We start from the raw sequence: 22,039 nt of genomic DNA, 5'->3' as shown, positions 1-22,039 counted from the left end.
TGCAAAAGCCTCTGTGCTGAGATGCGGGAAAGTCTAGAGCTCCCCCTAGGGAGGAAAGAGAAGCAGCAGAGAGATCAGCTTCTGGCCATCGCATTTGCAGAAGATCCGCTGCAGCAGGAAATCCAGTTTTGTGCTTCCTTTGGCGAACCCTTGTAGCCAAGTAAACATGGTTTTAACAAGGAGTCCGTAAGTGACTGTGGAGGCCAATTCTGGATCCACACATCCTTCCACAGTGGGGCAGAGGTTTCCAGGTGGGAGTTGATCCCTTGAGGGTTTGCCAGGCGTGTCTTCCTCTTAGCACATTTCTCCCTTGCATCCTGCGTTTGAGTGTCTTCAAAGCCCAGGATACCTTTGGTAAAGGCTGTTCTCCAATTGGAGCGCTTGCAGGCCAGTGTTTCCCAATTATTGGTGTTTATACTGCATTTTTTTAAAAATTGCCTTGAGACAAATTTTAAATCTCTTTTGGTTTAAACCTCTTTTGTTGACCACCAGCATTACGCTTTCCATTTTTAAGTTCAGAATAGAGTAGTTGCTTTGGAAGACGGCAATCGGGCATCTGCACAACATGACCAGTCCAAGGAAGCTGATGTTGAAGAATCATTGCTTCGACACTGGTGATCTTTGCTTCTTCCCATACAATGGTATTAGTTCACCTGTCTTCCTAAGTGATTGTAATTTTTTGGGAAACACCGTTGGTGGGATCTTTCGAGGAGTTGGAGATGGCCTTTATAAGTGGTCCATGTTTCACAAGCATACAATAGCTTTGTAAACAAGCATTTTGGTTTCCTTGCAAATGTCCAGGTCCTCAAATACTCTGCCCTTCAATCAGGAGAAAGCCGCACTTGCAGAGCTCAGGCGATGCTGGATTTCGGCATCAATGTTATCCCTTGTGGAAAGATAACTGCCCAGGTGGGAGAAGTGATTGACATTTTCCAACATTACACAATTGAGTTGGATTTGTGGCGCTGCAGAGGGGTATTTTGTACTTGTCAGTGCAGCACTTTGGTTTTTGGGATGTTGAGCTTTTTTGTAAGCTTCTGTGAAGATATTTTGAATGGTTTGGAGGTCATCCTCTGAGTGTGCACACACTACATTGTCATCAGCATACTGAAGGTCTATGACAGAAGTTACAGTAACCTTACTCTTTGCTTTCAGCCTGCTCAGATTAAAGAGCTTTCCATCTGTTCAGTATATGATTTCTACTCCGGTGGGGAGTTTCCCTTTGACAAAGTGTAGGATCATGGCAATGAAAGTAATGAATAGAGTTGGGGCAATAACACAACCCTGTTTAACCCCTGATCCTACTATGAATGGTTCACTTTGAGAGCCATTGTTATCTGCGATTGTTGCTGTCATATTATCATGGAGGAGCCGAAGAATGTTCACAAATTTATCTGGGCAGCCAATTTTCAGAAGGACAGCCCACAGGGCATTATGATTTACAGTGTCAAAAGCCTTAGTCAGGTCAATAAATGCCATACACAGGGGTTGGTTTTGCTCTCTGCATTTTTCTTGAAGCTGTCAAGGGGTGAAAATGATGTCCACTGTCCCCCTAGAAGGCAGAAAACCATTTTGGGATTCAGGAAGGGGCACCTCGGATATAGTTAAGAGATGGTTTGCTAAGATCCTTCCAAGAATTTTGCCGGCCACAGCCAAAGAAGAATAGAGAGATGCCTTGACAGTTTCCACAATCAGTTCTGTCACCTTTGTTAATGGAGAAATCTGAGGGCTCCCTTGGACAAAAAGCCAGGAATACCAGCCAGGAATACCAGAGCAAAAGAGCAGCCAGTAGGCTTGGTCTTTCTTGAAGACTCTCAAGACAGGACTCCCACCTGCCACCAGGTGGAACAAGATGGAAGCCCCGAACAAAAGAGAACCCAAACTTTTATTAGATAATAAATCCCCCATGCTACACCCCAACTACATCACGGTTACATCATGAAAGGGGAGGTCTGGTGGCAGGAATCTGAGCATCCTGGACCCTGCCCCATGGTTCCCCTTGCCCTCCACCAAACACCCATCAAGTGGAACAAAAGAGATATTTACATTTCCCTGTTTCCCAGCCAAGTTCATCCCACCCTTTTGTCTTCCTCTGGGTTGGTTATTTCTGGAATGGCTACCTGTCTGGCCCTCAGGTATCAGGATGCCAGGGATTATCCCTCAGGCAGAGGGGCTGCTGAGTAGCTGAGCTCACAGGTCTAGATGAATTTCTGAAGTTTTCCCTGTGAGCCAGTACATAGATACATTGATCAGCGAATTCTTACATTTGGTGTTGTGCAGCAAAGGCTCTTTGAATACTGTAGATAGGAAGAAACTGTGATGAAGTGTTTTGTGGGGACAAATCACAAAAGTGATTGTGCTGACTTTGGTAGTGGGCTGCATGTGCATGATATCTGCTGGAGGGGCATCTCCCCCAACCTGTACATAAATTTTTGCAACACCTTTCTCAAAGAGATTGATAATTTTGGCATCCCTAAAGTCTGCTGGGATCTCTTCTCTCGCCCAGATTTTTTTGATGAGCATGTGAAGTTGTTGTGTAAGTTCCATTCCACCCACTTTGAAGACTTCAGCAGGTATCCCATCAGGTCTGCTGGCTTTTTGTTTTTCATTTGATGAATGTTGTTGTTTAGTCGTGACCCCCTGGACCAGAGCACGCCAGGCACTCCTGTCTTCCACTGCCTCCCGCAGTTTGGTCAGACTCATGCTGGTAGCTTCGAGAACACTGTCCAGCCATCTTGTCCTCTGTCGTCCCCTTCTCCTTGTGCCCTCCATCTTTCCCAACATCAGGGAAACATCCAGGGAGACTTCTCTTCTCAGGAGGTGGCCAAAGTCTTGGAGCCTCAGCTTCAGGATCTGTCCTTCCAGTGAGCACTCAGGGCTGGTTTCCTTCAGAATGGAGAGGTTTGATCTTCTTGCAGTCCATGGGACTCTCAAGAGTCTCCTCCAGCACCATAATTCAAAAGCATCCATTCTTCAGCAATCAGCCTTCTTTATGGTCCAGCTCTCACTTCCATACATCACTACTGGGAAAACCAGAGCTTGAACTATACGCATTTGGTGCATAGCTGTGCACAACCCTCCCAGATTTGGAGATACTGCGAGCTTATCTCTAACTTGGTTTTGCAGAATTAGTAAGAGGACTCCGGACGCAGGAATCCCCTCCTTTGTTCTCTATGTACATCTTTGCTCCCCCATCCTCTTGATTGGCGGCCCCACATCCTGGGGCGGGGCTGGCGAGGGAGGGGGCGTTGCCCCGACTGGCCAATAGGGAGGCAGGGATTTGCATGAGCCCCGGGATCGGGGCGGGGCGCGGGCCGGCCAATGGCTGCCGAGTGCGCTGCCTGCCTGCGCTGGGCGAGCGGAGCCTTGGAGCAGCGGGCCGGGCTGGCAGCAGCGGCGCCCATGGGCGAGAAGCGGGTGCTGTGCGTGGGGCTGGTGTGCCTCGACATCATCAGCGTGGTGGAGAGATACCCGGCCGAGGACTCGGACACCAGGTACCCCCTGGCAGAGGTGCCACCTCCCGGGGTGCCCGGGCGGGCACCCACCAAATGCCCCACGAAGCGGCCGGGCACCCACCACTTTGGGTGCCAGGGCCATGCACGCTGCATGGCACCACTGGCCAGGGCACTCCTGGTCTCGGAGCGAGCTGGCACTGGGGAAAGATGCCCGGCTCCCCGCGGGCGGGCGGGCGGGCGGCTGGCTCTGCCTTGGCACTCGGGAACTGGAAGGCGCCCGGCCTGGAGACGTGCCTGGTGCCAGAGGCGGGTGGGCGGTGGGCGCGCGGCTTCCCTGTCCCGGCTGAGCTGCCGGCTTGGCTCCCTTCCTCCGAGCACCGTTGGAAGGGTACCCGGGGGTCATCTAGTCCCGCCCGCTGCACTGCACCCGGGACAGACGGCCTTCCTTCCTTCCTTCCTTCCTTCCTCCCTGGCTGGCAGGTGCCTGTCGCAGCGATGGCAGCGCGGGGGCAACGCTTCCAACACCTGCACCGTCCTGGCCCTGCTGGGCGCCCCCTGCGCCTTCATGGGCTCCCTGGCGCCCGGCCACGCCGCAGAGTAAGTGTCCCGGTGGGGGGGGGGACCTTGTGGGTCTCCTTCAGGGCAGGGTGGGCGAGGCCACGGGCCCTTTGCCCAGCAGCCGGGTGTCCTTTGGACTGGGGTCAGACTAGATGACCCGCTGGGTCCCTTCCAGAGCCACAAATCTGTGATGGGCTCCTTGTCTTGCAGGATCCATCCATCCTCTTCCTCCTCCAGGGAAGTCAGGGGCCCCAGGGTGGAAGCCAGTCTGGCATAGGCAGGACTTGGGTGCTGGTCCCATCCTGACCCCGGATGCCTTTTCCGAGAGGGGAGGGGAGGGCTGGGGAATTTCCACTCCTAGATTTTTCCCCTCCTTTCCCTACTTTTAGTAATACATTCTCTTCTAACATTAATAAGTAGCATGACAAATGAATAGCCAAGTCTTACTTTAATGAGTAAGTGAAGCCATTTAAGGCTCAGCAGCTGGCAGGTGTTGGGGCAGAAGGGCAGAGTCAAAGAAGGGACCCCGAGGGTCATCTAGTCCAACCCCCTGCAATGCAGAAATTTCAGCATCCATGACAGCAGAGAATATAAGGTGCTGAGTCAAATGGCAATGAAATTCAAGGAGGGCAGCCTGTGACAATTCTGTATCAATGTCTAGGACTGATAAGTGTTGAGTAGTGGTTAGAGCAGCGCTTTTCAACCTGTGGGTCCCCAGATGTCATTGGACTACAACTCCCATCACCCCTAGCTAGCAAGGCCAAAGCTCAGGAGTGATGGGAGTTGTAGTCCAACAACATCTGGGGACCCCCAGGTTGAGAGCCGCTGGGTTAGAGTATCAAACCGTGACCTTGGAGAGCAGGGTTCGAATCCCCACTCAGGCATGAAGGTCACTGGGTGACCTTGAGCCAGCTTACCCTACCTCACTGTTATGAGCAGTGCTTTTTTCCTAAAAAAAAAATATTTAGGGGTACTCTCATTCTCCTGTTCATATTGAAATCCTGCCACTTAATGAGGCCAAACTTAGATCCACAAAATATTTAGTGGTATGCGTCCCCCCCCCCAGATAAAAAGCACTGGTTATGAGGATGAAATGGGGGGAAGGAGAACCGTGGGGAACACCTTGAGGTCCTCTGGAGAGAAAGGTGGCGTAAATATGGTGAGCCCAGCAGTTGCCCCTTTCCAGCAGCAGAATCACCCTGCAACTGCCTCTGGGCCTTCAGGGGGAGAGGACAGAGATGCTCCATTCGCTTGGCAAGGAAAGGCTGATTGCATTAGCAGCAACTGCTTCTGTGTAAATGGTCACTCTCTTTACCTGAGGTCAAATGTGGCCACTCCATTCACGTGTCCCAGGCATGTCCCACTTTCAACAGACTGAGATCTACTAAAAACTGTCAGTGATCTGCCAAAGTTGTTGAGCTTTTTTTGGGAAGTCAAAATTCTAGAGCTTTTTTTTGGGGGGGGGGGTCCCACGATCTACCACAGATACCTGCCAGTAGATACATTACTGTATTTTAATATTTTGTTGGAAGCCGCCCAGAGTGGCTGGGGAAGCCAGATGGGCAGGGTATAAATAATTTTTTTATTATTATTATCTACCTGTTGGACATCCCTGATGTATGCAAATCGGACCTCACACCTTGCCATTTTTTCTACACCTGGGTGTGAACACGCCTGCATCAGACAGGGTGGGCTCTTGCCACAAAAGCTTTATCCACAATAAAAAAATTTCCAACGGCATAGTTTATCCCCCTGCACGTTTATTTGGAAGTAAGTCGAATTGTATTTTATTAGGGTTACTCCCAAGTAAAAGGCAGCCTGCTTTTTTATCTGCTTCCTCGGTTGTTTTCTTCACTTGCCTGGCCTCAAATTTCATTTCATAGAACCAAAGAATTGTAGAGTGGAAGGGACCCCCAACGGTCATACAAACCCGCTTCGATTTCAGCTACTTTCGACAATTAGAAGTACTTTTAAGATACTTATATAGTACTGAGATTTTTTTTACAGCATGTGAAGTTAACACTACATACTTGTGAGTATTCTTTACGAAATATGTGTCAGCTGTACATGCTGGAATCAGATCTCTTTAGATTCGGGGGACAGAAAGTTTCTCAAATCAAAACATGCCAGAAAAAAACCCCATTGCTGATTTCTGCCCCCACCATCCATTGCTGGTTTTGAGGAGCAGGGTCAGATCCTGGTGCTGTGCTGGGCGGGTGAGGGAGAGGCACAGACCCCCAGAGGGCTCCAGGGCCCACAGTTTTCTTCCAGGCAGTGGCTGGATTTCCCTAATAAGTTAGTCGGCTGAATTCAGCTCTGAGAACCAGTTTGAATGGTAGGACTCCAGTCTGCAAAATGGGGAGAGGATCAGCCTGGGAGAAGGAGGCCTCATCCTATTCCAGGGGGTTGGACTAGATGTCCCCTTGGGTCCCTTCCAGCTCTACAATTTTGTGATTCTATGAGATGTGTCGGGGCAGTCTTGTTTAAGAAAGGATCCATGAAGAGTCCTGGGACTCTGCACTGGGTATGTGAAATATAAAGGCCCACACACCTTCCCTGGTCCTTCTGAGCATGTGCAGAGTTCCTTTAGCCACCACACAGCTGGATTAAAGAGCAAAGGGCAGCTGCTTACCAGGGGTGGAACATCACCCAAGAATCACAAGCCCAGACACCTCTTGCGTTGAGAAGCTGAATGTAAGTATGTGGGTCTTGCAGATCTTGAGAAATCCCTCTGTCGCTGCCTGCTTGGACCCAGAGTTTTATGGGAAGGTGAAGCTCATGCTCCCCTCAAGACAAAGGCTTTGCTCCCATGTACCTGCAGGAATCCTCACCCAATTCCCGCCTTCTCTGTGAGACACCTTCTGCTCTCCAGCAGAGATTTTGTACTCGGAGCTCAGGGTGGATTTGGGGCCCTCTTTCATGGACGCGGGTGGCGCTGTGGGTTAAACCACAGAGCCTAGGGCTTGCCGATCAGAAGGTTGTCAGTTCGAATCCCCACGACGGGCTGAGCTCCCGTTGCTCGGTCCCTGTTCCTGCCATCCTAGCAGTTCCAAAGCACGTCAGAGTGCAAGTAGATAAATAGGTACTGCTCCAGCGGGAAGGTAAACGGCGTTTCCGTGAGCTGCTCTGGTTCGCCAGAAGTGGCTTAGTCCTGCTGGCCACATGACCCGGAAGCTGTACGCCGGCTCCCTCGGCCAGTAAAGCGAGATGAGTGCTGCAACCCCAGAGTCGGCCACGACTGGACCTAACGGTCAGGGGTCTCTTTACCTATACCTTCATGGTCCAATGGCGCCTGCAGCTTCTAGCACTCTCTAGGCCATGGGTAGGCAAACTAAGGCCTGGGGGCCGGATCCGGCCCAATCGCCTTCTAAATCCAGCCCACAGATGGTCCGGGAATCAGCGTGTTTTTACATGAGTAGAATGTGTCCTTTTATTTAAAATGCATCTCTGAGTTATTTGTGGGACATAGGAATTCGTTCATTTCCCCCCCAAAAAAAATAGTCCGGCCCTCCAAAAGGTCTGAGGGACAGTGGACTGGCCCCCTGCTGAAAATGTTTCCTGACCCCTGCAAGTCTAGGCACCAACTCCTGTTCCCAAGCAGTGGGAGAGGAGCGTCCTTAATAATAAATAATAATAAAAAAAATTATTTATACCCCGCCCTCCCCGGCCAGAGCCAGGCTCAGGGCGGCTAACACCAATAAAATCACAGTAAAAACATAATAGCCTCATTTTAATAGTAGCCCATAAATCAAGTCCATAAGGGGAGGAAAACATAAGGGTCAGACTGAGTCCAAACCAAAGGCCAGGTGGAAGAACTCTGTCTTGCAGGCCCTGCGGAAAGATGTCAAGTCCCGCAGGGCCCTCGTGTCTTGGGACAGAGCTTTCCACCATGTCGGGGCCAGTACTGAAAAGGCCCTGGCCCTAGTTGAGACCAATCTAACCACCTTGCAACCTGGGACCTCCAAAATGTTGTCATTTAAGGTCCTCTGCGGGGCGTACCGGGAGAGGGGGTCCCGTAGGTACGAGGGTCCTAGGCCGTGAAGGGCTTTAAAGGTCAAAACCAGCACTTTAAACCTGACCCTGTACTCCACCGGGAGCCAGTGCAGTTGGTAAAGCACTGGATGAATGCGATCCCACAGCAAGGACACTGTAAGGTGTCTCGCACTGCATTCTGCACCCGCTGGAGTTTCTGGGTCAGCTTCAAGGGCAGCCCCACGTAGAGCGAGTTACAGTAGTCAAGCCTGGAGGTGCCCTTCGTGTGGATCACTGTGGACAGGTCAGGGCGAGGAAGGGGGTCTCCATCCTCTCTTGCCCTCCCCACCCCTAAGGGGGCTCCTCTTCTCTGCCCACCCAGCTTCGTCCGTGAGGATTTCCAGCGCTACGAGGTGGACCTTGCCCATGTGGTGCCGCGCCCGGCGTGCGCCCTGCCCACCTCCATGGTGATCAGCAACTCCACGACGGGCACCCGGACCATCCTGCACGCTGCGAGGTGCTTAGGGTGAGGGGTCTCCCCCCTGGGCCACAGCCTCTAACCTCCTCTTTCTCTCCCCTCCGCTGCCCCCAAGATTCATCCTCTCCGACTTCCGCCGCTACAACGTGGATGTCTCTCACCTGGTGAGGCAAAGCCGGGGGGAGATGCCCTGCGCCATCTGTCTCGTCAACTGCCACAACGGCTCTCGGACGGTCACTCTGTATGACATGTAAGGCCAGGCGGGCAGCTGCTGCCCCCCGCCCGCCAACTCCCCACCCTGCCACTGGTTGGCGCCACAGGGCTCCCTCTATTCATTATTCCCAACTAATATTTATTGAATTTGCATTGCACCCTTTGCCCAAAGACCTCAGAGCAGTTCAGGGCATAAAGATACAAAATGGGGGGGGGGGATGAAATGCATAAGCAAAACAATAACCTTGCCGGCTGCCACAGGGCAGGCAAGCTGTCACTCATCCCAGGGGGTGGGCATTGACCCAGCTTTTTCTAGAAACCGTCCCAACCCTTTTATCAATTCGATAAGATTTGTATGGTGCTTAGTTTTGTAAACCGCTTTGAGGCTGCCATTTTTATAATCCAGCAGTGGACATTCGGGTTGTGAACGTGATCCGTGCGGGGTGCATGTTCGCAACCTGCAGCGATCGCAATCCGCAGCAGCGCATCTGTGCATGCGTGGGTTTGCGATTCAGTGTTTCTGTGTATGTGCAAAGCATGATTTAGCGCTTCTGCGCATGCGCGACCGGCCAAACCTGGAAGTAACCCGTTCTGGTACTTTCAGGCGGGTGGCGCTGTGGGTTAAACACAGAGCCTAGGACTTGCCGATCAGAAGGTCAGCGGTTCGAATCCCCATGACGGATTGAGCTCCTGTTGCCCGGTCCCTGCTCCTACCAACCTAGCAGTTCAAAAGCACGTCAAAGTGGAAGGAGATAAATAGGTACCACTCTGGCGGGAAGGTAAACGGCATTTCCGTGCGCTGCTCTGGTTTGCCAGAAGCGACTTCGTCAGGCTGGCCACATGACCCAGAAGCTGTACGCTGTACGCTGGCTCCCTCGTCTAATAAAGCGAGATGAGCGCCGAAACCCCAGAGTCGGTCACGACTGGACCTAATGGTCAGGGGTCCCTTTACCTTTACCTAACCCAAAAAACCGCAGCCTGAAGCATCTGTAACACGAGGTATGACTGTACCGTATGACTGTACCATAGGTTTTTTCCCTAAAAAATAATGTCAAAAATTAGAGGGCGTTTTATGCACGGATGCATCTCCCCCCATTTTCTTAAATCTGAGTCCCCAAAAATAAGGGGCATCTTATACAGGGGGGCATCTTATAGACGGAAAAATACAGTAAATGAGAAATAAATTGTCAAGAGTGCGTGAGCAAGGTGTGTGAGAGCAAAGGGGCAGCTCAATGTCACCTTCTCTCTTTCTGCCCCCTCCCCCTTCTTATTCGTAATATTAATCATTAATCTTGGACTATTAAAGTGCAAAGTGCATTTGATCATTAATAGTACTAAGGTTACTTCACTTTCCCCCCCAGCAAGCCTTTTTCTTGAGGTTTTAACAGTTACGCCACAAGCAAAAGAAGCTCAGATTTGCAAGCTGATCTGCTCAGGTGCAAAGCTGCAGTGGCTGAATTTCTGCTTGCCCCACAGTTCCCAAAGCCAAGCTGCCCAGCTCCCCCCCGCCAGCCCCAGCCCCCTTGCTCAAATCCTCTCTTCCCATTTTGCAGACTGGAAGCACTGAGGCCGAGAGGCCTCTGAGGAAGTTGGCGGCTGAGCTGCCAAGACCTCCAGGTTCCCTCTCACTGACTTTATTTATTTTAAAACTACTTTTAAAAAATGAACCAATTACAGTGAGGGGGGGGGGAGTATTTAATCCCCTGCTAAATTTGCCCGTTTGCCCTCTGACGAGGAAATGACCAGTACATAATTTTAACGGTAGGTTTATTGTAGCTGTGAGAGACAGAATAACAACAGGAAAACTGGACATAGGAAAAGTAAATAAATTGTCTAAAACCCTCCCCTGTCCCCCTTTACACCCCCCCAAAAAATACACATCAAAGTGTTCATAAATTGAACTTCATTTAATTCCGATCCCTTCAGCTACACCTGTGGCCAAGCGGCCTGAGGCTTGTCTGCACCCTCTGGCTTACGGCCCAGTTCAGAGGGTAGCGGTTTGCTTGAGAAGCCTGAACCATAGCTGTCAACGTTTCCCTTCTTTTAAGGGAAATTCCCTTATTCTGAATAGGATTCCTCGCAAGAAAAGGGAAAAGTTGACAGCTATGGCCTGAAATATAGGGACGCGGGTGGCGCTGTGGGTTAAACCCCAGAGCCTAGGACTTGCTGATCAGAAGGTTGGCGGTTCGAATCCCCACGACGGGGTGAGCTCCCGTTGCTCAGTCCCTGCTCCTGCCCACTTAGCAGTTCAAAAGCACGTCAAAGTGCAAGTAGATAAATAGGTACCACTCTGGCGGGAAGGCAAACAGCATTTCCGTGCATTGCTCTGGGTCGCCAGAAGCGGCTCAGTCATGCTGGCCACATGACCCAGAAGCTGTATGCCGGCTCCCTCGGCCAGTAAAGCGAGATGAGCGCCGCAACCCCAGAGTTGGTCACGACTGGACCTAATGGTCAGGGGTCCCTTTACCTTTACCTTTACCTTTACCTTTACCTTTACCTTTATCTTTATGGCCTGAATTGGAGTTGGAATGCCCCCCCCCACATTCCCTGAGTGGCGCCACCCAGTGGGAGAAGAGGGGAAAGCACCGCCATGCATGCCCAATAATTTTTTGGCAGATTCACCTGATAATTCAGCCCAGATGCAGCAGCCAATCATCTCCCTCAATCCGTTGCTGATCCGCCTTCCTGGTCATTGCCTGGTCTGGAGGGGGGAGCAAATGGGGGCTCTTAGGGGCAGGTGGGGACAGAGGAAGGCGGGGGGGGTGTTCCCTCCCCTTGCTTTTTGGAAAGCGGGGTCTGGTGTTAGGAGGGGCAGGGCCTGTGTTGGGGAGAGAAGAGGGCTGGGGAGGGGTCCCTCCTTCTTCCCCCTGGCACCCCCTTGACCTTCATGTTCTTGGTCTGGCTCCCCTTTTGAAGTTGGTGGCCATCACTGCCTCTACAGGAGAGGAAGAAGAACGTCTCTCTCCCTTCCATCTCCCTTCCATCTCCTCCCTGCTCTCTGGTCAGCCTGTGTGGTGTCCTCATAGCCCTCCTTGCTCACCTCAGATTCATGGACGAGGCAGGGATGCTTCTGAAGACCAGGTGCTGGGAACTGTAGGCGGGGAGAGTGTTGATCCTGCGTTCGAATCCTGCTTGCCGGTTTCCCGCAGGGGTCCGGTCAGCCACTGTCAGAACAGGATCCCGGAGTAGATGGGCCCATGGCCTGATCCTGCAGGCTTTTATTATGTTCTTATGCTAATGCTCCTTCTGGTTGTCCAAATGTGAAGGTTTAGGCCACAATCGCAGAACTATTCAAAGGGCCATCCAGTTCACCCCCTGCAATACAGAAACCGCAGGCTCAGAGGCAACCCTCTTTGGGCTGTGCAGATGGAAGCCAGCACCTTGGAAGGGGCCCAGCATACAGTGGTACCTTGGTTCTCAAACTTAATCCATTCCAGAAGTCCGTTCCAAAACCAAAGCGTTCCAAAACCAAGGCACACTTTCCCATAGAACATAATGCAAAACTGATTAATCCGTTCCAGACTTTTAAAAACAACCGCTAAAACAGCAATTTTAACATGAATTTTGCTATCTAACAAGACCACTGATCCATAAAATGAAAGCAATAATCAATGTACTGTACTATAAAATAAATAAGACAGTATTGTAGATTGCAAAAATTAAAATTACCGTATTTTTCGCTCTATAGGACGCACTTTTTCCCTTCTAAAAAGTAAGGGAAAATGTGTGGGCGTCTTATGGAGTGAATGCAGGCTGCGCAGCTAAGCCCAAAGCCAGAACAGGGAGACGGAACGCAGCGCAGTGCTCCGTGTCACTGTTCTAGCTTGGGGGTGGCTGCGCAAAGCCTCCGCAGGACAGTGGGGTGCCTCCTCCCCCCCCCCCCCGCCCTGCGGAGACTTCACAGGCTGTCCCCAAAGCCAGAACAACAAGAGGCTATCCCAGAAGCCAGATGCCTCTTGCTGTTCTGGCTTCTGGGGTTCAGAATTTTTTTCTTCTTGTTTCCTCCCCCCAAAACTAGATGCGTCTTATCGTCCAGTGCGTCCTATAGAGCGAAAAATACGGTATTTTTCCCCCCTCACCTGCACTGATGATAGTCATTGCTTGCTTTTATCCATTTCTGCAGTCACACAAGCAATCAATCAGTAGCTGAACTGGATTCCACACAGTCACAAAAACAAATTAACCGGAAAAACCTCAAAAACAAAAACACAAAATAAATAGCAAAAACAAAAGCACCAAAGTCAATCCGTTCTGGAACTCTGGTTGACTTCCGAAATGTTCAAAAACCAAGGCGTAGCTTCTGATTGGTGCAGGCGCCCCGGAAACAATAGCCGACAGCCGCATCAGACGTTCGGCTTCCAAAAAACATTTGAAAGCCAGAACGCTTACTTCCGGGTTTTCGGCGTTTGGGAACCAAGGCACTACTGTACATAGAAGGGGATCAAAGTGGACATACCTCATTGCAAGATCAGCCTTGCATCTGAGACACATGCTTTTGAGGCAGTGGGCTTCTGGATAGGACCCTGGGGTCAGATAGGAGGGGCTGACTATTGCCTTGATGCCCCCTCCTCACATACTTTGCGGGGCACCTGGGGGGCCCATAGGGAGAGGGCGTCTGGCTGCATGGACCCCACCAGTTGGGCCTGGCTTGTGCTACGGTGGGAGGCCAAGACAACACCTTCCTTTGTGCTTTTTAATCAATTTGTTCAAATGAATAATCTCGGGTGGGAGAGGAGGCTGTGAAGACATTGCATCTCATAGACCTTTGTAACCCCCCCCCCATCCCACCCTTCCGCCTTCTCCCCGCTACCCCCAACTAGCAACCTGCCGGACGTGACGGCGGCTGACTTTGAGCAGGTCAACCTGTCTCAATACAAGTGGATCCACTGGGAGGTGAGTGAAGGAAGCCATTGCTGGGGAGATGGGGGGAGCGAGAGGGAGGAAGGGTCTTCCTGAGTTGCAGGGATGAAGGTGCCAGGAGGGGTTGCCATCAGCAGGAAATGAAGACGGAAAAGTATAGGTGAAAGACCTACATTGGCTCCCAGGACGTTTCCGAGCACAATTCAAAGTGCTGGTGCTGACCTTGAAAGCCCTAAACGGCCCAGTATCCCTGAAGGAGCGTCTCCACCCCGGACACCTGGGTCCAGCTCCGAGGGCCTTCTGGCGGTTCCCTCACTGAAAGAAGCCAAGTTACAGGGAACCAGGCAGAGGGCCTTCTCGGTGGTGGCTCCCGCCCTGTGGAACGCCCTCCCATCAGATGTCAAAGAGAAGAACAACTACCAGACTTTTAGAAAACATCTGAAGGCAGCCCTGTTTAGGGAAGCTTTTAATGTTTAACAGACCATTGTATTTTAATACTCTGTTGGAAGCCGCCCAGAGTGGCTGGGGAAGCCCAGTCAGATGGGCAGGGTATAAATAATAAATTATTATGATTATTATAGGTGGCCATTGATAAGTTCTCAACACTGGCCATTTGCACACATTTGCCCTTGGGAGCAAGACTTATTGTGAGCCAGTAAACACATGCAATGGTTTTGAAAACAAGGCGGCTCACTCCACAGGTGACAGGGCCAAACCTCTTTGTGAAGGGGGCTTCGTGTCGCATTTGCAGGGCCTTGCTTCAGGGATAGCCCCCTTTAAAGTCTCTTGTTACCGGATCTTAGAGTCGTGGGGTTACCGGGAGGGGGGCACTAAGAGGCAAGGAGGGGCTTCATGGTGCTGGAGCTATCCATGACCTGTCAGACTTCACTGGCATCACTGGATCAAGTTTATCAGTTTTGTTGGAGTTAATTCAACAACATAGTTTTTAATTGGATTTTGAATAAATGTGCAATCATTCCCGTTTTGAATTTTATTGGGTTTTTCTCCTCTGTAATGGCTGAATAATGCTTTTTATAGGGTAGGGGTTGCTGGGAGTGACTTTATGGAACCAAGGGGGCAGGGGCCCAGAAAAGTTTGGGAGCCACTGCTTATATGTCACTGCCCTTGAGAATGCCAGCTGTTGGCCATTCACCCTCTGGTGCCCAGAGGGGTGGCATTTCCAGGCAGTCTTCATGGGCAGCCCCACGGGGAGGGCATTGCAGTAGTCTAGAGCTCAGCAGAGCATGAATGCCAGGACTACCGTGGCCACAACCTTCTGGCTGTGGGTGCAGCAGTCCTGGCCACGGACGCTCCCTGGGATGCCAGGGTGAGCTCCTGTCTCCCTCTGAGACCCACCTTCTCCCACCCCCAGGGCAGGAATGCCTCTGAGCAGGTGAAGATGATCCAGCGCGTGGAGGAGTATAACAGGACCTGCCCACCGTCCGACCGAGTGACCATGTCCGTGGAAGTGGAGAAGACACGGCCAGAGATATACCAGCTCTTCGGCTACGGAGACGTGGTAGGAAAGCCTCTGTCTGAGGGGGAAGCCAGGATGATGGGCCAGAAACGATACGATACGATAATCTTTATTGTCATTGTCCCATACAGAACAATGAAACTGAAAAATCTACATAAGACATTCAGAAACCAACAAGCCTGCTATCCCAGCTATCCCAACCTGGTTAGCCCCCTAAAAACTCTGATACCCCATAATATACTCACATAGAGACTACCTTAAAGAGTAAAGGTAAAGGGACCCCTGACCATTAGGTCCAGTTGTGACCGACTCTGGGGTTGTGGTGCTCATCTCGCTTTATTGGCTGAGGGAGCCGACGTACAGCTTCTGGGTCATGTGGGCAGCATGACTAAGCTGCTTCTGGCGAACCAGAGCAGCGCACAGAAACGCCGTTGACCTTCCCGCCAGAGTGGTACCTATTTATCAAGTTGCACTTTGAAGTGCTTTCGAACTGCTAGGTGGGCAGGAGCAGGGACCGAGCAACCGGAGCTCACTCCGTCACAGGGATTCGAACCGCCGACCTTCTGATTGGCAAGTCCTAGGCTCTGTGGTTTAACCCACAGCGGCACCCACGTCCCTTATAGAGATACTACCTTACACTGCGTTTAAAACCAAAATTGCATTTGGATAGAAACTGTTTCTCAGGCGGCTAGTCCTGGTCTTTATAACCCTGGACCTTCTTCCAGAAGGCAGAAGCTGAAAGAGATCATTTCCGGGGTGCGCACTATCCTGCGCTATCTCTGCAGCTTTCTTATGGCACCTGGAAGCGTAGATTTGATCCAAGGTGGGAAGAGTGCACCCAATTATTCTCTACGCAGTCTTGACAACCCTGGACAGCATTGTTTTTTCCCTGACCATGCAGCCCCCAAACCACACACACAGACCACAAACAGCCCCCTGACTTCGGAGCAGGAGCCCCCATTCAGGGTCAGGGCTTGGCGGCACCACCCTGGCGCTGCCCAACGTTGCCCAGGTCCTTTGCCCATCAGCCTCCTCTACGCAAGGGCAAAAGCCTCTGAGCACAGCAGCTGCTGCTCTTCCGACTCTTGCACAGAAGAGGCCTTTGGCTGCAGAAGAGGCCTTTGCGCAGCTCCGAAGAGCCACAGGCTGGACCAGGCAGCCCTCCTCGCCCGGTGGTCCTGGGGGGCAGGCTCCTCCATACTCAGGACATCCTCCTTACATGGAACGGACTCCCTTGGAGATTTATAAGATGGGTGGACATCTGGCAGGGAGTCTTCAGTTGTGGTTCCTGCATGGCCGGGGGGGTTGGGCTTGTTAAAGTTTGTGGGTCGTAAATCCAGTGGGCAAAGCTGTCAACCGTCCCTTATTTGGCGGGAAAGTCCCTTATCCCAGCGCCGTGTCCCACTGCTGTCCCGGATTGATGATGTCCCTTAAATTTCCCGGGTTTCAAAGGAAGCAGCTTCTCTCCCTCCCTCCCTCCCGGCCAGCTCCAACTGTGTTGCTTGGCTGCGTTGCTCACCCAATAAGGAGTCCAAGAACGACTGGGGGGTGGAGCTTGCATGCCTTGTGCCAATCAAATCGGCCGCCTTGCCTGGGGACTCGCCTTTGCTCAGCGCTTCCCAGCGGAGAGGTGACGGTGGTTTTCCTTGCTGCATCCCCTTTGCCGGGTTGCTGCGCTGTGGGAACCACCGCTTGAGGCTTCGTTTGGCTGCTGGCTGGGCTTTCTGCCTTTGGCTCGGAGGGGCTCAGAAGTTGAACATACCTGTGCCCGGAAAATCCCTTATTTTGGCTGCTGATCCCTTATTTTTGAGGCTGCTGGTCCCTTATTTTCAAATCTGTAAGTTGACAGCTATGCCAGTGGGTCATGCAGGAACTGTGGCTTTGTCTGTGTCTGTGTGGTGTCTTCAATAACTCGGCTCGACACCAGTGCTTCTAATCTAACACTCTTTATTTAGAAGGATAACAAACAGAAAAGAGAACCTACAGAATCTAGCTGCATGCTTGCAGCTTTCTGCCTCTAACAAAACCAAAACTACCTCGCTCACATTCTCAGACACTCTGCACTCAGAGAGAGCTCAGCCCACAGGAAAATGCCCGGATTATATGGGCAGTGCGCCCAGTTAATAAGAACGCCTCCTGGGAGTGTTAACTCTCAACTGTCCAGAACCACAACAGGGCTGGATGACCCCTGAGGGTCCCTTCCAACTCTCCCGCTCTACGATTCTAAGTTCTGCTTGTGAAGCCCTGCCTGGGCTGAGCAGCAGGAAGGCAGGGCTGCCCTGGGTGTGGAGGTCTGACCTCAGAACATGACATGAGCTCTGCTGGACCAGCATCCTGTTCGCCTCACAGTGGTCAAATACCCCTAAGACCCCAGGAGTCTAGACTGCCTCTGGAACTGGAGGCTCTGCCTGACAAGCCTAGCTGCTGGTCAGTGGGGATCCCACCTAGTCCAGCCTCCTGTTCTCACCGTGGCTGACCAAATCCCCATTACGGCAAACCCACAAGCAGGATCTGAGCACGAGAGTAACCCTCTCCCCTGCTGCCCCTGGCATTCAGAAGCATCTCTGCATCCTGGCAAGTGGCCACTGAGAGCCCCTTTCTCCCCCATAAGTTTAGCCAATCCTCTTTTAAAGCTGTCCCGGTAGGTGGCCATCTTGTGGGAGGGAGTTCCACAGTCTAACACTGTGCTGCAGGAATGAGTCCTTTCTGCATCTTCCAACATTCATCTTCCTTGGGTGCCTGGGAATTCTAGTGTTATGAGAGAGAGACCAAGAGGAGAAGGTGACTCTGGCTTCTCTTCCCCCCCTCCAGGTCTTTGTCAGCAAGGACGTGGCCAAGGCGAGGGGCTTCTACTCGGCCGCCGAAGCTGTCAAGGGGCTCCGCAGATATCTGAAGCCAGGGTAGGTGGAGACCCCCAAGGAGAAGGGGGCAGGCTGGATTGCCTCTGGGGTGCCCCTCAGCCCCCCTGCCCACCCTCTGGCATGGGAGGGGAACTCGTGCCAACTCCAGCATCTAGATTTAATGACCACTGGCCCTTCGGGGCTCTGTGGGAAATGCCAAGGGGGCTGCAAAGAACTTAGGGGAGTTGCTAGAACATGAGGCTCTTCACCTCAGGGTCGTGGGGTCAAACCCCATGTTGGGCAAAAGGATTCCCGCCTTGCAGGGGTTGGACTAGACCCTCATGGTCCCTCCCAATTCTACAGTTCTACGCAATGCTCCAGAACTGCTCCTTATTCTTCCCTCCATCTTTTCTTTACATTATGTTTTTATTTAACAAAATGTATCTACGCCGCTTGCCCTAAACCTTGAAGGCTCCCAAGCGGTTTGCAAAAAGATGATCTTAAAATGTTCATTTAAAATATCCATATCCATAAAATATCCGTAAGTCACAGGGAACCAGGCAAGGGCCTTCTCAGTGGTGGCACCCGCCCTCCCACCAGATGTCAAAGGAAAAAACAACTACCAGACTTTTAGGAGACATCTGAAGGCAGCCCTGTTCAGGGAAGCTTTCAATGTTTGACAGACTATTGTATTTTAACATTTTGTTGGAGGCCACCCAGAGTGGCTGGGGAAACCCAGCCAGATGGGAGGGGTATAAATAAATTATTATTATTATTATTATTATTATTATTATTATTATTATTAGAGCAAACATTAAAAATGAGTTACATTTTTTAAAAAAATTACAAAGCAACTTCTGACACTTGGGGTTTCTGTTTTTTCAGAGCCACCTTATTTAAAGTGGTTGTAAGTTGTTTTACGTAGTGCTTAATATGTTTTTCAACGCTACAACCTGCCCTGGAACCTTAGGGTAAAGGGTGGATATTATTATTATTATTATTATTATTATTATTATTATTATGCAATTCTACTTGCTGAAATTACCTGTGAAGCTGGTCTGCAGGATGGGACTTCATCATCCTGGCTGCTGGGACATGGCGGACCCCCCCCCCAGGTCCCCCCTCCCTGGGTTGAACCAAACAGGCCCTGTTGAGCCCAGTTCCCTTGGGAGAAAGAACCAGGACTTTTGGAGGTGGGGAGGGTGTTTTGGGGGTGCCCCCATTTTCCCTCTGCCCCCTGGGCCTCCACACCCAGGCACCTGTGGGGTCTCTGTCCCAAGGCTAAAGGCTCCTTCGTCTTTCTCCCCCCCCCCCCAAGAGCCACCCTGGTCTGTGCCTGGGCTGAGGAGGGGGCTGACGCCATGGGACCGGACGGGGTGCTGGTCCACTCGGACGCCTTCTCCCCCGAGGTGGTGGTGGACACCTTGGGTGCTGGGGACACCTTCAACGCGGCCGTGATCCTGGCCCTCAGCAGGGGTGAGTCGCGGGGGCTTCTCTCCTCCCTGTCGCCCGCATGTCCATATCTCCCCTTTGTGATCTGATCTGCAACCTGCTCATCAGACATGGGATCTACGGAGAGATCTCCAGGGTCTGCAGTAGATCGCCATGCTCTTCGGACTGTCTGTCAGTTTTAACTATAGGAGCAACAAAAAAGCTTGCCCAAACTTGCTTCAAAATTAGGCTCTGCAAATAAGAAAGGGGTTTTTTTTTGGGGGGGAGACCAGGACTGGAGTTGGGGGGAGAAAATGAGTCTCTGCTTTGCTTTGCTTTTGTTTCTTATGAATTTTGCTTTGAGCTTTGCTTTCTTACAAGTCTCTTGCTTTGCTTTGCTTTCTGTGATTCTATGAACTGTGTGATGCAGCAGCAAGAAAAGTGAATGCTAGTCTCAGCTGCACCAGCAGGTCTAGTGCCCAGATCAAGGGAATTCATAGTACCCAGTGGTGCCCAGCGACATGTGCAACATAACGTGAGATCGTGACTTCATGTTGCAGCACTTGGGAGCCCCAGAAGGCTTCCAAGGCCCCACAAGGCCTCAGACATAACTTCCAGTTCTTTGCGGGGCCCCAGAAGTCATGTTGGAGGCCCTGGGGTGTGGGCGCTGAGTACCCACAAAACAATCGTAGGTGCCCAGGGCCCCCTGGAGTTGGCACCAGTGGTAGTACCACTATTCTGCCTTGGTCAGAGTCCTGTGCCCAATTCTGGGTGCCACCATTTAAGAAGGATATTGGCAAGCTGGGAGGTGGGCAGAGGAGGGAGACCAAGATGATGAAGGGTCTGGAAACCAAGCCTGATGAGGAACGGTTGAAGGAGCTGGGGATGTTTAGCCTGGAAAAGAGGAGAGTGAGAGGAGATATGAAGCCATCTTCAAATATCTCAAGGGCTGTTGCATGGAAGAGGGAGCAAATTTGTTTTCTCCTGCTCTGGAGGGTAGGACTCGAACCCATGGCTTCAAGTGACAAGAAAGGAGTAAGTCGGGTGGGGCAGGTGGGGTGAGGGGGCGGAGGTGGGGGCTGGTCTGCTGCCCCATGGGATGGGCCCAGCAGAACCCAGAATCAGGGCCCCGGGGTCCCTGGCCTTAGAGCCACGGGTGCAGATCCTTCCCTTTGCAAGACACCTCTGCACAAGGAAAGCACCTGGGAAAGCAGCAATCCCTCTTGCTGTTCTGGCTTCTGGGATAGCTGCACAGCCTGCACTCGCTCCATAAGATGAACACACATATCCCCTTACATTTTAGGAGGGAAAAAGTGGGTCTTATACAGCGAAAAATACGGTAAATCTCGCACGCCCTGAATTCTGCCCGCCCCTAATAAAGAGTAGCCCTGGAGCCTGGGGAGAGGGGTCTTGCCGGGGAGAGTTCTTGTTGCCTGAGCCCCAGGGCACCTCTCTGCCTCGGAGCTCAACTGACCCCTCTCTGTCTCCCCCCCCCCCTCCAGGGAGACCCCTGGCCGAGGCAATCACCTACGGGTGTCAGGTGGCCGGACGGAAGTGCGGTGTGCACGGCTATGATGGGATTGTGTGAGCTGCAAGCGGCAAGCCATGTCTGCCCATCTTTTCTGGGGACCTTCATCAAGCCGTGGACCAAAATCACACAACCCCCCTGACTCAGCGAGGAAGAAGCGGAGGGGCTGGGCAGCCAAAGCCGGTTCTCTGCTGTGCCCGGGCTGCCCTGTGTGTCCTGGCTGGGCCTGGATCTGGGGAGAGAGAGAGACTTGCCCGCGTTGCCTCTTTGCAAAGGCCAATCAATAAAATGCTTGGACCAGTGGCCTCTGTGTGGAAGCCCCACCTGTGTGGGTAGGGTGAGGGGGCAGGATGGAAAGGGCTGGCCTGCCCCAGATATTTTATTTATCTCTTGCATTTATATTCTGAGCTCTGGGTGGCATGCATGGGTCTCCCCCTCAATTAATCCCTGTAAAGCAGATTAGGCTAACAGTCAGGGCCAGTTGGCTTTGTGGCTGAGTCATAACCTGACACTGTAAGCACAGTAGAGGAAGAAGCACAGGCTGTGGGGGTTGCAGAAGAGGGAGCCCAAAGCAGCAAGGATGGAGCAATGCGGGGGGGGGGGGGTTCTCTTCTGCAGCTGCAGCAACACTCAGGACCGGTTCTCCCAAGGGTGACCCACAGCAAGGGGGGAGGGAAGGAACTCTGTCCTGCCGGGCTGGAGAAGAGATTGCATAAATCGAGAGAGCTGAGGAGGGCGGCACCAGGTCCTACGAAGAACTGCTGGTGGGTCATTTGATCTTGTGGGGCATTGCATGGCAGGGGGCTCCAGGTAGCTAATGCCAGAATCCCAATTTAAAATGACCTTAACAGATCGGAGAACTGGGCCCAAATTATGAAATGAATTACAACAGGAACAAAAGTCAGGTTCTGCTCTTAGGCAGGAAGAACCAGGTGCACAAATATAGGGTGGGGGACGCCTGGCTTACGAGTAGAACATGAGAAAAGTACGTGTGGCATCAGTACATGTGAAAAGGATCTGGGGGTCTTGGTGGACCACAAGCTGAACATGAGTCAACCATGTGATGCAGCAGCAAAAATGGCTAATGCTATTCTAGGCTGCATCCACAGAAGTCTAGTGTCCAGGTCAAGGGAAGGAATAGTCCCACCCTATTCTGCCTTGGTCAGACCCCACCGAGGATCCTGTGTCCACTTCTGGGCACCACAATTTAAGAAGGATGTTGACAAG

General features: G+C 51.9%; 1 protein-coding gene across 4 annotated transcripts; it reads left to right on the top strand.

Annotated features, from left to right (window-relative positions):
• The first annotated feature begins 3,309 nt into the window (after positions 1-3,309).
• On the top strand, positions 3,310-21,115 carry KHK (ketohexokinase). 4 transcript variants are annotated; one of them, XM_079971194.1, is made up of 8 exons: positions 3,310-3,494; positions 3,936-4,052; positions 8,368-8,502; positions 13,497-13,569; positions 14,909-15,055; positions 17,825-17,913; positions 19,172-19,329; positions 20,787-21,115. In XM_079971194.1, the coding sequence occupies exons 1-8, from the start codon at positions 3,322-3,324 to the stop codon at positions 20,870-20,872; spliced, it is 978 nt and encodes a 325-aa protein (XP_079827320.1). In that variant the 5' UTR covers positions 3,310-3,321; the 3' UTR covers positions 20,873-21,115. The 4 variants fall into 4 exon arrangements, with proteins under 4 accessions (XP_079827320.1, XP_079827318.1, XP_079827319.1 ...); XM_079971192.1 differs by having other exon boundaries at positions 8,368-8,511; XM_079971193.1 differs by lacking the exon at positions 8,368-8,502 and adding an exon at positions 8,579-8,713 and having other exon boundaries at positions 3,311-3,494.
• The last annotated feature ends 924 nt before the right edge of the window (positions 21,116-22,039 follow it).

Source organism: Podarcis cretensis, assembly GCF_951804945.1.
Source record: "Podarcis cretensis genome assembly, chromosome: 3".
Taxonomy (NCBI): Eukaryota; Metazoa; Chordata; class Lepidosauria; order Squamata; family Lacertidae; genus Podarcis; species Podarcis cretensis.
The sequence above is the reverse complement of the archived record's forward strand: the minus strand, read 5'-3'. Positions and strand labels throughout refer to the sequence as shown.

Bases quoted from the DNA above. Each gene is read 5' to 3' on its own strand.
- KHK (XM_079971192.1), top strand. From the start codon at position 3,322: ATGGCTGCCGAGTGCGCTGCCTGCCTGCGCTGGGCGAGCGGAGCCTTG. The intron at 3,495-3,935 runs GTACCCCCTGGC...CCTGGCTGGCAG, and splicing joins GCCGAGGACTCGGACACCAG to GTGCCTGTCGCAGCGATGGC. The intron at 15,056-17,824 runs GTAGGAAAGCCT...CCCCCCCTCCAG, and splicing joins TCTTCGGCTACGGAGACGTG to GTCTTTGTCAGCAAGGACGT.